The 13,333-nt window shown below is 48.3% G+C and overlaps 1 protein-coding gene across 1 annotated transcript in view; it reads left to right on the forward strand.

The window, feature by feature from the left end:
* Positions 1-13,333, forward strand: part of LOC138248710 (E3 ubiquitin-protein ligase TTC3-like) — a 1,210,547-nt gene that overhangs the window by 997,756 nt on the left and 199,458 nt on the right. The window contains exon 39 of the mRNA XM_069202542.1: positions 10,137-10,240. Coding sequence (XP_069058643.1) covers positions 10,137-10,240 — 104 coding nt within the window. The remainder of the gene's footprint in view (positions 1-10,136; positions 10,241-13,333) is intronic.

Raw genomic sequence — 13,333 nt, forward strand, 5'->3', positions numbered from 1 at the left:
AGAAAAGTACTTAATGTACTCTAAAGATTTTGGTATTAAAAAGTATATAAAAGTCTGAAGTATTTTTTTTTTATAAATTCTGGTCTCGAGTTATTCATTGAGTGTGTGTGTGTGGTGCATGTTTGGATTTGTAAGTACAGCAAATACTCAGCACATCTCCTGGATTAGCCTAACTGCTCGACCAGCTACATTAAAAATTAGAGCATTAGGTGGTCTGATTTTTACCTCTGGAAACCAACATGTTTGCCTGAACCCTCAGTATAGTGTACTCGATTTGGTACACTACATAGAGGGCCAGCTTCCAACAGCTGGCACCATGAAAATATGGCAGAGCGTGATGCCGAAAAACTCACCATATCTGTTGCGCCCCATCCAGTGTGTGTCTCCTCTCCCCGCCTGATCCTTGTGACGACAAGACGGAAAGGGAAGGATGTGCTTGCTGCCTAGAGTAAAGCAAATCCATCCAGTTGTGGAGCTGCTCTCCTGCTGTCTTTAGCATGAGAGCAGCTCCAGGGTTGGTTGGAGCAGGCTAACCCAGTGCAAGTTTTGAGGATAGGGGCGTGAGCCAGCAGTTCCCCAGCTCTGCCACAGCACTTGTATTGCAGGGTCGAGCTACCCAATTGTAGAGCTGGCCATCAAGACAGCCAGCTAATCCGACATGCAATCAAAGGAATCGGCCCTGCCCTCACACTGTACACTGTGCGAGACAGCAGCAAAGTAAAATGGTATTGCCATGCCATTTAATTTATATGTGTTTACCTGCTGTGATGCTCCTTTGCCCTTTAGGAGGAACCACTCTTGGTGATAGATGGAATGCTTGAAATAACCTCAGCCACTGGCGGTCACTCAGGCTGCATCCCAATTCATTGTTTTTCGCCCAACATGCCACCTCAGTTTGGACCCAGCTCCAATGGGAACAGTCCAGCCCAAACTGACAGGCCAGGTCCTCCATGAGCTGGAACCCAAGCAACCCAGGACCAGTTTCCCCCTTGTAAGGGCTCTTCAGCCAGGGATCGCTTAGTTCCAGTGGCACATTGAGCACAGGACCCACGTCTAGGCATTACAGTTGCTCTTAGGGTATCAAAAAACAAGATGATGGATGGAATTCTTAAAATAATCTCAGCCACTGGCAGTTGCTGAGGCCACATCCTAATCCATTGTTGTTTGCTCCCCATACCATCTCAGGTTTCAGCCATCTGCAAATCAGTCTTGACTATGGTCCAGTGGGATCAGTCCAGCCAGAACTGCCAGACCAAGTCCTCCCTGAGCTGGAACCCTTGCAAACCATGAACGGGTTTGCCCTTGTTAAGGTTGTTTGGTACAGGCTAGACTGTTACCTTTGGAGGAAGAACAAGACTGATATAAATATAGCTGGGTCCAAACTTCCGTGGCATGGTGTGCAAAATAACAATGGACTGAGCTGTATCTCTGAGTAATCTTCAGTGGCTGAGATTATTTCAAGCATTCCATCCATCACTTTTTTGTATACTTCATTGAACCTGCAGCAGATACATTCCTAAAAACTGGTAGTGCTGCAGATTTTCAAAATGCTGCTATCTCCCTCTGATGTGCCTTTGGGTCCCATGGAGCAACAGGGTACTCCAATTGAACATCTGTCGCCAGCTCATTCCTAAACTGTTTTTTTAACACTCTGCACCAGGCCAGCGCCAGTCCAGATCTCTGTGCCAGTCCCTGGATCCACACCAGTTCCTTCTGTGTCACCGCTGCCACAGACCTACCTTTTGCCTGCACTTGACCTAGTTCTGATACCAGTTTACAACTTGAATTGACGTCGACATGCACCAGGCCCATGTTGCACTATTTAATTACCAACACCTAGTAATTAAACATGACTTCCTACCTCTTTCAGGATGTCAATACTATCAGAGGCTGGAGGACAACTTTGAGCTCTGATTCGAACATGGTCGAAGGCTTACAACATGTCCCCTTGACACCAGCGATGATGAGGACGTGGACAACTCACTCCCTTTCTTATTTTAAAGGTGAAATATTTCATTGTGACCTACCAAAAGCAATTTGCTTGAATACCTCTCCATAGACTGAGATGGACTCATCACTGGCCTGGTGTGTGGTGAGAACCTATGGTGTTATCACCTTGTACCAGGTCCAGGTATCCCCTATTAGTGAAGTGTAGATAGTGTCTAGGAAGCCAGGGTTCTCTAGCGGTAGCTGTGGATGAGCAGTCCCGACGTATCTAGGATACATGAAAAGCTTATGCAATACCACTATAGTCACACAGCACTTACAGACATGAAAGAACCACAGAGTGTTACAAAAATAAAGGTACTTTAGTATAGTAACATAAATAATAAAATACTGTATAGGCAATACTCCAACTGATGGTAAGTAAACACACTATTATATAAACAGTAGCAATCAGTAAATAGCATAGAACGCAATAGGCATTGGTAAAAGTAATAGCAAATAGTGTGGGCCCTAGGGGAGGGCCAACCCATATACTAAACATGTGGAATGTGAAAGGCAGTCCCAACTCAAGGAAGTGTAATCAGTAGAGGGGAGCTGGAGGAAATAGGACCCGAGAAGTGAGTACCAGAATGACCCCCAGCAACCAGGTGAGCAGAGGTAAGTACCTGGTTTTCCCCAAAATGAACATGAGCACTTTGGAAGGGGATTGTGCAAGACTGAAAGAACCCAAAGGTGGATCCTGACAGAAGAGGACCTGCAAAGGAAGGGTACCAAGTCCAGTTTGTGATGGAGTGTCAGACTGTGGCAGGAACCACTAACTACCCTTCTGTGGATGCAGGACCAGGTCGATGGTGGGCAAAGAAAGTTAGCAGTGCAGCACAGGAGGCGAAGAGGAGTTCCAGAATTGATGCAAGTGATGTCTCACATCAGCGGTCATAATGCAGTCGGTCAGTTGTGCTGGAAAACCACAAACAAGCCTTGGAAAATGCAAGAGTCGGAGAAGAAAGTTTTGCAAGGCTGAAGAGGACCAGCAAGGTCCAAGGCACTCGACCCAAGGAGGGGAGTCCGGAGTGACCCTCAACAGCTGGGAGAGTCACAAGAAGAGGAGGCAGCCTCCACAGGTGACCCACGGGCAGCAAGCACAGTAGTCAGTGCGGCCCACTCAGCACACCTGATGATGAGTTCCACGTCCCTGGAGTAGCAGGCAGGAGAATGTGTTTTGCAGGAAGGAGTGCTGGTGGCTGGGACTACACAGAGCCTGAAGATTCCTTGGAGGAGGAACAACATACCTTGGTAGCTGCAAGAGTTGCGGTGTAATGCAAGGAGAGACAAGGGCTTACCATCTCCCAAGTAGGACAGCTGGTAGAGAGGACCAAGGGGACCACTCCAGACCACCACCTGTGATGCAGGATCCATGCAGTTCAACACAGTCGGTCATCGTTGCATTTGGTGCCTGCAGATGCAGGGGAGTGACTCCTTCACTCAAAGGGAGATTCCTTCTGACTGTTTCTGAAGTTGCAGGTTATCGGTTCCTGGAGGGTTGAGTTGCAGTCCCAGTGGAAAGAAGATGAAGTAAACGATGCAGAGGAGTCCTTCTGGAATCTTGCATGTCGAATCTGAGAAACCACCCAAGAGCGAGACCATAAATAGCCCAGGAAGGGGGATTGGTCACCTAGCAGGATGACCACCTTTCAGGATGGGGCTGTGATGTCACCTACCTGACCTGGTCACTCAGATGCTCCCAGGGGTCTCTGCCCACCTTGGATTCAAGATGACAGAATCAAGTGGATACGTGTAGGAGCTCAGGGCACCACCCCTGGGGTGGTGATGTACAGGGGAGTGGTCACTCCCTTTTCCTTTGTCCAGGGGTCCCTGGACTGGTGAAAAACGGTTTATGCAAGGAGGGCACCAGATGTGCCCTTCAAAGCATACCGGTGGCTTGGGGAGGCTATCCCTCCCAACCATGTAACACCTATTTCCAAGGGAAGAGGGTGTTAACTCCCTCTCCCACAGGAAATCCTTAGTTCTGCCTGAGCTGGTCAAGCAGCAGGAGGACCGAAACCTGTCTGAGGGGTGGCGCAACGCGGGCTGGCCGGAAAATCCCAGAAGACTGGTAGGTATGATGCGGGGGTCCTCTAAGGAGCCCCCAAAGTGCTTGGAATCATACAACCAATACTGGCAACAGTATTGGGGTATGATTCCGCCATGTTTGATACCAAACATGCCCAGGTTCGGAGTTATCATTATGTAGCTGGACACATGTAATGACCTGTGTCCAGTATATGGGTAAAATGGCTTCCCCGCACTTACGAAGTCCATTGCAAGGGGACTGGAGTTTATAGGTGCTCCTCTGCTCATGAAGGGGTGCCCTCAAACACAGGTGCCTGCACCCTGCCCTCTGGCCTCAGAGGGCCTACCACAGGGCTGACTTACAGCACTTTGAGACCCTTACCCAACGCCGTGAGACCCTTACAGGTGAGTAATCCCGCTTTATAAGCCTTGATTGATTAACCTGGTGCAGTGACCTGTGGTAAAAGGTTGCATGCACCTTTTTACGCAGGCTGCAGTGGCAGGTCTGCAGACACATTTTGCATGGGCTCTCATGGGTGACACAATACATGCTGCAACCCATGAGGAACCCCTGGTGCCCCAATGCCCTGGGTACCTAAGTACCATATACCAGGGAGTTATAAAGGGGCACCGATGTGCCAATTGTGGAGGGTACAAAACCAACCAAATGTAGAGGGAGAGAGCACCGTCGCTGGGGTCCTGGTTAGCAGGATCCCAGTGAAAACAGTCTAAGCACACTGATAGCAGGCAAAAAGTGGGGGAAACAGTGCCAAAAAGAGTGACTTTCCTACACTAATTCCTAATAAGTGTGTGTGTGTATATAGTTTACTTACCTCCAGTTGGGGGACTGCCTATAAGTAAACTAGTTCAGTGTTACAGTAATAAAGTACCTATATTTTTGCCACACTGTGTGGTTCCTTTCATGTTTGATAAGTTACTGTGTGACTACTGTGGTATTGCAAGTGCTTTATACTCCTCCTAGATAAGCCTTGTCTGCTCATCAAAGCTATCACTAGAGAGCCCTGGCTTCCTAGACACTGTTCACTAACTAATAGGGGTTGCCTGGACGTGGTATAAGGTGCAAACACCATAGGTGTCCACAATACACCAGGCCAGCTTCCTACACTGACCAACCCTTCTGTTGTTGGTAGGTTCCACAAAGGCCTTACCGACATGTCTCCTCCTTCTCTGTTCATAATACCTGTAGGAAGCTGGCTCTATATACTATCTCAAAGGGAAAGATAGTGTGCACAGAGTCCAGGGGTTCCCCAAGAGGCTTGACATAGGCAATAATAGATAATACCAATGCTCTATTTGTGTTAGTGTGGTCGAGCAGTTAAGCTTATCAGATGGTAGTGTTAAGCATTTGTTGTACACACACAGGCAATAAATGAGAACAAACACTCAAAGACTTAACTCCAGGCCAATAGATTTTTATGTAGAAAAATATTATTTTCTTAATTTATTTTAGAACCACAAGAGTCAAATTGCAGGTAAGTACATTAAATGCAAGGTACTTGGCATAGGTAAAGATAGGACTTTGAATAAAAACAGAAATGTACACAGTTTGGCATAAAATGGCAATAAGCTATTTTAGAAGTGGACACTGTGCAGAATTCAACAGTTCCTGCCGGAGGTAAGTACATGTTAGTTTGTGAGGTAAGTAAAGCACTTACAAGTTCAGTCTTCAGGCATAGGCAGCCCACTGTTGGGGGTTCAAGTCAACCCCAAACACCCAGCACCACAGGGCTGGTCAGGTGCAGAGGTCAAAGGGGGGCCCAAATAACATAGGTGCCTATAGAGAGTAGGGGTGCTCCGGTTCCAGTCTGCTAGCAGTTAAGTACCTGCAACCATGGGGAGCAGACCACAGGGGTTTAGTAGAGCACTGGGGGGGATCCCGAACAGGCACACAAAATATACCCTCAGCGGCACAGGGGCAGCTGGGTGCAGTGTGCAAACAAGGCATCGGGTTTTGTATTGAAATCAATGGAGGGACCCGGGGGTCACTCTGACGATGCAGGCAGGGCACAGGGGAGCTTCTCGGGCCAGCCACTGACTGCGCAAGGGTGAGGGCTGCCTGCTGGTCACTGCTGCACCGTTGTTGGTTCTTCACGGGCCTGGGGGCTGTGGGTGTAGGGCTCCTTTCAGGCATTGGGTTCTGTTACTGGCCAGTCGCGGCCGGGGTGGTCCTCTGGACAGGCGTTGCCTTGCAGGGAGGTCGGCTCAGGATAGACACGTTGTTGCAGTCGCCTGGGGGTCCACTCTGCAGCATTGGTTTCTCTGGACACGAGCCGGGGGCGTCGGGTGCAGAGTGGCGGGGACTCAAGCTTCAGGAGTGAGGTGGGAGTCCCTTTGAAGATGGTTTCTTCTTGTTGCTTTAGACAGAGCCACTGTCCGCAGGAGTTTCTTGGTCCTTTTGGAGTTGCTGGTCAGTCTTCTGAGTAGGCAGAGGTCGCTGGGCCCGCCAGCTGCTTCGCTGTTGCAGGTTGGTTGAATCTGGAGACAGGCCGGTAGGGTTGGGACCAAAGCAGTTGTCGTCTCCTTCTTCTCTGTGGGGTTTTCAGGTCAGCAGTACTTCTTATTAGGTCATCAGAAATCTGTTTTCCTGGGTTCAGGGTCGCCCCTAAATACTCAATTTAGGGGTATGTTTAGGGCTGGAGGGAGTAGCCAATGGCTACTGTCCCTTAGGGTGGCTACACCCTCCCTGTGCCTCCTCCCTTTGGGGAGGGGAGCCCATCCCTAATCCTATTGGGCTAAATCCTCCATGCCAAGATGGAGGATTTTCTAAGAAAGGGATTTTCTAAGAAAGCCACCAGAACACCTTAGGGGGTTTCCTGGCTGGTGACTCCTCCTTGTTTTTCCCATTAACTCCTCCGGACTTGCTGCCAAAAGTGGGGGCTGTGTCTGGGGAGCGGGCATCTCCACTAGCTGGATTGACCAGGGGCATTGTAACACCAGGCTTGAGCCCTTGAGGCTCACCACCAGGTGCTACAGTTCCTGCAGGGGGAGGTGTGAACCACCTCCACCCAGGAAAGGTTTTTTTTCTGTTCAGAGTGCACAAAGGCATTCACCCCATGTGGCCAGAAACTAGTCTGGAAGTGATAGGGTGACAGAGAGTGGTCAGCTTAGCACCAGCAGTTGGGCTGGCATGCAGGGAGCATTGCTAAGATGCCCTCTGTGTGCCTTCTCAATAAATCTCACACTGGCATCAGTGTGGATTTATTGTGCTGAGAAGTTTGATACCAAACTTCACAGATTTCAGTGCAGCCATTGTGAAACTGTGGAGTTAGTGTTTGACAAACGCCTAGACCATATACTCTTTATGGCTACCCTTCACTTACAATGTCTAAGAATTGGCTTAGACACTGTAGGGGCATAGTGCCCATGTAGCTATGCCCTCACCTGTGGTGACATAATACATGCTGCAGCCCTTAGAGACCTTCCCTGGCCACAGGGCCCTTGGTACTAGGGGTACCTTTTACAAGGGACTTATCTGTGTGCGAGGGCTGTGCCAGTTGTGGAGACAAAGGTACAGTATTAGGGAAAGAACACTGGTGCTGAGGCCTGGGTAGCGGGGACCCAGCACACTTTTAAAGCTGGCATCAACAAAAGGCAAAAAATTAGGGGGTAACCATGCCAACAGTGGAATTTGTCTACAATGCCCTAATGGGATTTGAACTTAGCCCTTACCTTCCTGATGTGTGCTCCTTTTGAGCCTCTTCACAACTGTCCACTTCGTCTCATACTCTGAAGACAGCCTTTCTTGTGGCCATGCCCTCAGAGTGAGTGAGCTGCAGTCTCATTCCTCAAAGCCACCTTTCATTTCCATTCATCCTGACAAGGTGGTGCTTAGTACCGGGGCTTCTTTTCTGCCTAAAGTGGTCACACCCTTTGATGTAGGCTAATCATTCACCTTGCTTGCTTTTTACACGCCCCCACATCCATCTAAGGAAGAGGAGAGACTCCACCGCCTGGACTCAAAAAGAGCGCTGGAGTTCTATCTTGATCATACCAAAGAGTTCCTGGTGGATGATCAACTCTTTGTGGGTTATGTGGGTGCCAAGAGGATCATCTCTAAGTGGGTCATTCTCTGCATTCCAATGTGCTATGCATTGTCTAAGAAGCAACCCCCAGAGGATTTGCGGGCTCACTCCACCAAAACAACAGCAGCAACCGCTGTTAGCACACAGAGTTCCAGTCCTGGAAATCTGTTAAGCAGCAATGTGGGCGTCTCCCCACACATTCATCGAACACTACTGCCTGGTCACTCAGGTACGTAGGGATGGGTACTTTACCTGTTCAGTACTACAGGAATTCCTAGTATGATCGTGGTTCGCAGACCCATCTACGGGGATGGTATTGCTTGGGTATCCCTTCTAAGGTAAGGAATCTGCAGCTAGAAGTCTCAATCAGATAAACAAGTTACTTACTTGGTAATGTCTTAGCTGGTAGAGAAATATTCTAGTTGCCGATTCCTTACCGATCCACGCATCCTCCCAGCTCTGCAAACTGATTTCTAAGGACAGGGACTTCCCTTTCAGGGCCCTAGTTCTGACACACCAGGGTCAGTGTTCTTCATGGCTCCGCGCTTCTGGCGTGGAAAGTCATAATGAGACACGTCAGCTTGCCAGGGTGGCTCCTTTATATGAGCCGTGACGCCATAGCCGGTGAACACGCCGCCAGAAACAGTCCCGGAGTCGACTTACGCCACCTGACGGCGCACGGGGTTACTGCTCGAGAAAAATCTCTGGATACAGACTGACATCTAGGGGAAATTCTAAGGTAAGGACTCTGCATGTCTCTACCAGATAATTCATTACCAAAGGTAAGTAACTTGTTCTTTGTGGTTCATACCTACTTGCAGTTTGTTGAAAGAAAAAAGGTGTGAAACTAGCTGATGAAGTAGGTAAAGTAGTTAAGTCATTTGGTAGATCACTCCTGGCTTTCCCGCAAAAACTACTTATTGATTTCAAAAAGTTAAGAAAACTAATGAAAGTACATAGGAAAAAAGGAACAGCGTTTCCGTCTATAATTTTGACTGATTACTGTATGTTGTTTTTTTTTTAATGTCAGTCATTCTCTTCCTGTCACAACAATACATAGTATTTGTTTGGGGAGGGGGAGGGGGGAGGACAATTGCGAGAGCGAAGTCTCAAACCTAAAGCAAATTGCTTTGTAGAGGGGCACCATTGGAAGGTGAATCTCCCCTTTCCAATGGCCTCTGTCTTTGCACTAAATGTGCCCAGATGGCAGCACAAGCCCCCCAGGTGCTAAACAGCAATGAAACAAAATGGTGGCAGCAATTTTCCTTTCCATAGGAGGACTGATATGATTAGAGAAGGAAAAATGGTTAAAATGTAATTGCTCCCAAGGCGGGATGGCCCCTATGTCTGGGATCCAGCCATGTCCTCCCCCCCCCCCCCCCCCCCCCCCCCCCAAAAAAGAAACAAAATCTACTGAAAAAATTCCTGCATGGGAATGGCAGCCTCAGCTGGAATCCCAGAGCAGAAATCCTTTGTAGAGACTCCCCCTTTCCTTGCCTTTATTTTTGCCCAAGGAATGATACGATGCCCCTGAGCTCAGAGCAGCAGTTTAAAAAAAAAAAAAAGAAAAGAAAAAAAAGGTGACTTCTGTTTACCTCTACTCGGAGGCCTACGAAGCCCTAGTATTGAAAAATGGTTAAAATATGTTTTGCCACTTGGGGTGAGGGGGGGTGAAAATATGGGTCCCAGGCACATCTCAGTGTACACATAAACTATTTTTATTCAGGATAAAGCTATGTCTTCCTCTTCTGCAAGAAAGTCACAGTTGTGAAAGAATGGTGACAAAGGGTACCAAGAAGCATGGATTATGTCAAATATAATCAAAATGCCCACTAAATTGTCCTTCTTAACTTTCAATTAGATTCCAGTTCAGGTGCTTGAGTATGGTAGCAGTAAAAATTTACATTTTACTTTGGATTGCACTTTTAAGTTTTATTTTTGTTTTCCATTCAAATTGCCATGCCTTAATTTATGTTTTGAAGGTGTATTTAGATCCATTCCTATAGTACCTGTGTGTTTCTCCAGATATTAAAGCAAAAAACTGTTATTAAGGTTCTTACATCATCTAATTTTTAGGTGACTGTTCTAGAAAACCAAAAGAATATTGAAATTTTCAAGTTGTGCTGCGCCATGTCAAGTTGTGAAGCAAATCTTCATTTTCTGCATTCAGTTGGAACAAGGTAAAACTTTTAAAATAATTCAGTAATAATATAAAGCATGTAGGAACCTTGCGGAACCTTGCTCTGTATATACTATATCAAAATGAGGTATAGTGTGCACAGATCCAGGGTTCCCCAGAGGCTTAACAGAGTCTAAAGTAGATAATATTAATGCTCTCTTTTATGGTAGTGTGGTCGAGCAATTAGGCCTATTAGAGGGTAGTGCAAAGCATTTGTTGTACACACACCAGCAATAGAAGAAGCACACACTCAGTGACTTAACTCCAGACCAATGTTATATATATATAGCAAAAATATATTTTCTTAATTTATTTCTAGAACCACAAGATTCAAGTTGCAGGTAAGTACATTTGCAAGTAAGTATCCAACATTCTGATGGATACACCTACCTGTGAATTCCTCACCTAAAGAATTCTCCCCTCTCGCCAGCTTCAACGGAAATTTCTTCTAGCTGTGCACGTCGACGATGACGTCACAATAGCCCGACTCCACGCGACGCCGTATGGCGTCATCTAGGCAATAAGAAGCCCTCGTCGACGTGCAGACGTCAGTTCCCTTTTTTCCGTGCCTTCGAATAACGGTCTTTGAGGCTAACAGGGAGCTACAGTTGCGCATCTGTAGTTACTATGTCGCAGCCAAGAAAATCTGGCTTTAAGCCTTGTAACCAGTGTGGGGGTCTGATGTCGGTCACTGACCCACATGACAATTGTATATGGTGCCTTAGGTCCGACCATGAGGTCGAGTCATGCAGTTCCTGCCAACGCATGAACCCTAAGGCGCTTAAGGAAAGAGAGGCTAAATTGTTCTTGGCCCGTTCCAAGAAGAGGAAGGAAAGGCGGCATCGTAGAGAGTCTTCTTCGAAATCTTCGAGGACTCATCGTCGCCATGGAGACTCTCTGCGCCGTCACGAGACTCAGCGCCGATCGAGTAGAGGTCGGTCCAGGTCCAGATCTGCATCTCCATCAGCTCGGCGCCGTCCGACATTGGAGATTAGCCCGACCATCACTCCTCCGCCTCCTACGACTCCGGCTTCACCTTTGTCTGTGTTTGACTCCGACGGCTTCTCCGGAGCAGGAGATGCCTGGTCCATCATCGGCTTCTATGCCGGCGCCGACACCGCAAACATATCCAGCTTTCCCGACGCTGGGTACGGATCCTGCAGCATTTTTAAATGCTATGTTTAATATCTTTTCCACCATTGCGCCTGGTGGAGGGCATGCGGGTCCGTCAGGTCCTTTGGCTTTTAATTTGGGTGCTCCGGCTCCTTACAAGCCGACACCCTTCATGGCATTTTTGCCTTCTGGAGCCACTTGGCGTCACCCAGGAGACCTGTGACACCTACGTCTGATACTCCAGGCTCCGGTCCAGAAGACTAGCTTTGCGCCTCCTGGAGGAGGAGGAATATAGCAGACATCTGGAGGAAGGTGAAATCTTGGAGCCTTCAGGTGAATTTCAGGGCCTGGACACTGCAAGTGGTATTGACACTTCCCCTGAATGGGATTTGGCTTCCCCTGGGGAGTATACCGAAGAGGCTGCATCTTTTCATGCAGTAATAAGGAAGGCTGCAGAATTTTTAGATCTTCCTCTTCCGGCTGCTGAGGTGAAGAGGAACCTTTTGACGGAAGTGCTGCATCCGGCTTCAGTGGTGGCAGTGGTGGAGCCTCTCTTGCCCTTCAATGAGGCTCTCCTGGTCCCCATCAAGGACATTTGGAGAAAGCCTGTGACTTCTACAGCTGTCAACAGGGCGGTAGCAAGGCGCTATCGTGCGGCTCCAGGTGACCCAGACTTCCTCTCCAAACACCCAACTCTGGAGAGTTTGGTTGTTCAGGCATCGTGCTCCTCCCGGTCATCCCCTGGTTCATTCCCCGGGACCCCTGAGGACAGGGAATCAAAGAAAATGGACCACGCTGAAAAGAAGGCCTTTTCGTCATGCAGTATTGCCTTGAAGTCGACCAATGCAACCTGCATTTGGGACGTTATAGTCATGCCCTTATGGAGGAAGCAAAAGGTCATCCAAACTTGCCACAATAGGTGTTGCATTTGCTAACAGACGCTCAGGCGGCGGCGACCCAGTTGATCCAGTCTGGGTTGGACACCTCAGACTCTGTGGCAAGGGCTATGGGTACATCCATAGTATCGATGCGTCAGGCTTGGCTGCGCTCATCAGGCTTCTCTTCAGATGTGCAGGCAACTCTTCTGGATCTGCCTTTTGATGGGGAAAAAATATTTGAGACAAAGGCAGATTCTGCTCTTGAACGTTTCAAGGAGAGCAGAGCCACAGCAAGGTCTTTAGGACTTCAGGCAGCCGCTTCCTCTACCTTTAGGTCATATAGGAAGTTTAGAGGTTTTGGACGTGGCTCCTCCTTTCGTGGCAGGTTCCAGTCACCACAGCAATCTGCAAGCTCCCTGCCTTATAGATCCTTCAGGGGCAGGGGCAGAGTACGTACAAGAGGAGCAACCCAGCAGCACTCTGCCTCTTCCTCTTCCTCGGGAGGGGTGCAGCAGTGAAAGCAGCCTTAGTCCTCCACCACTCCCTGTTCACTTGTCTCCGGTAGGGGGGAGACTTGCCCAATTTCTTCCAATGTGGGAGTTTATAACATCAGACTCTTGGGTCATCGACATTGTGAAGAGAGGGTACGTTCTTCCCTTTCAGAAGTTCCCTCCTCCCTTCCCTCCCCTCCTTCTCCTCGGAAGACCATCTTCTATTACTGCAACAGGAGGTGTTATCCCTATTGTCAAAAGGCGCAGTAGAGTTGGTTCCCAAGCAGGAGAGGGGTCAGGGCTGTTATGGAAGATACTTCCTGATCCCCAAAAAGGATGGTCGGTTGAGACCAATTCTGGACTTGAGGATTTTGAATTGGTTTCTCAGGCAGGAAAAGTTCAAAATGCTGACCCTTTCACAGGTTCTTTTGGCGTTGAACTAAGGAGATTGGATGGAGTCTGTCGATTTGCAGGATGCGTACTTCCATATTACGATCCTCAAATCTCACAGGAAGTATCTCCGGTTTGTGGTGGGATCGCAGCATTATCAGTTTGCGGTCCTCCCGTTTGGTCTTACTTGAGCACCTCGAGTCTTCACAAAGGTGATGGCGG

Source organism: Pleurodeles waltl, chromosome 8 (assembly GCF_031143425.1).
Source record: "Pleurodeles waltl isolate 20211129_DDA chromosome 8, aPleWal1.hap1.20221129, whole genome shotgun sequence".
In the NCBI taxonomy this organism is placed as follows: domain Eukaryota; kingdom Metazoa; phylum Chordata; class Amphibia; order Caudata; family Salamandridae; genus Pleurodeles; species Pleurodeles waltl.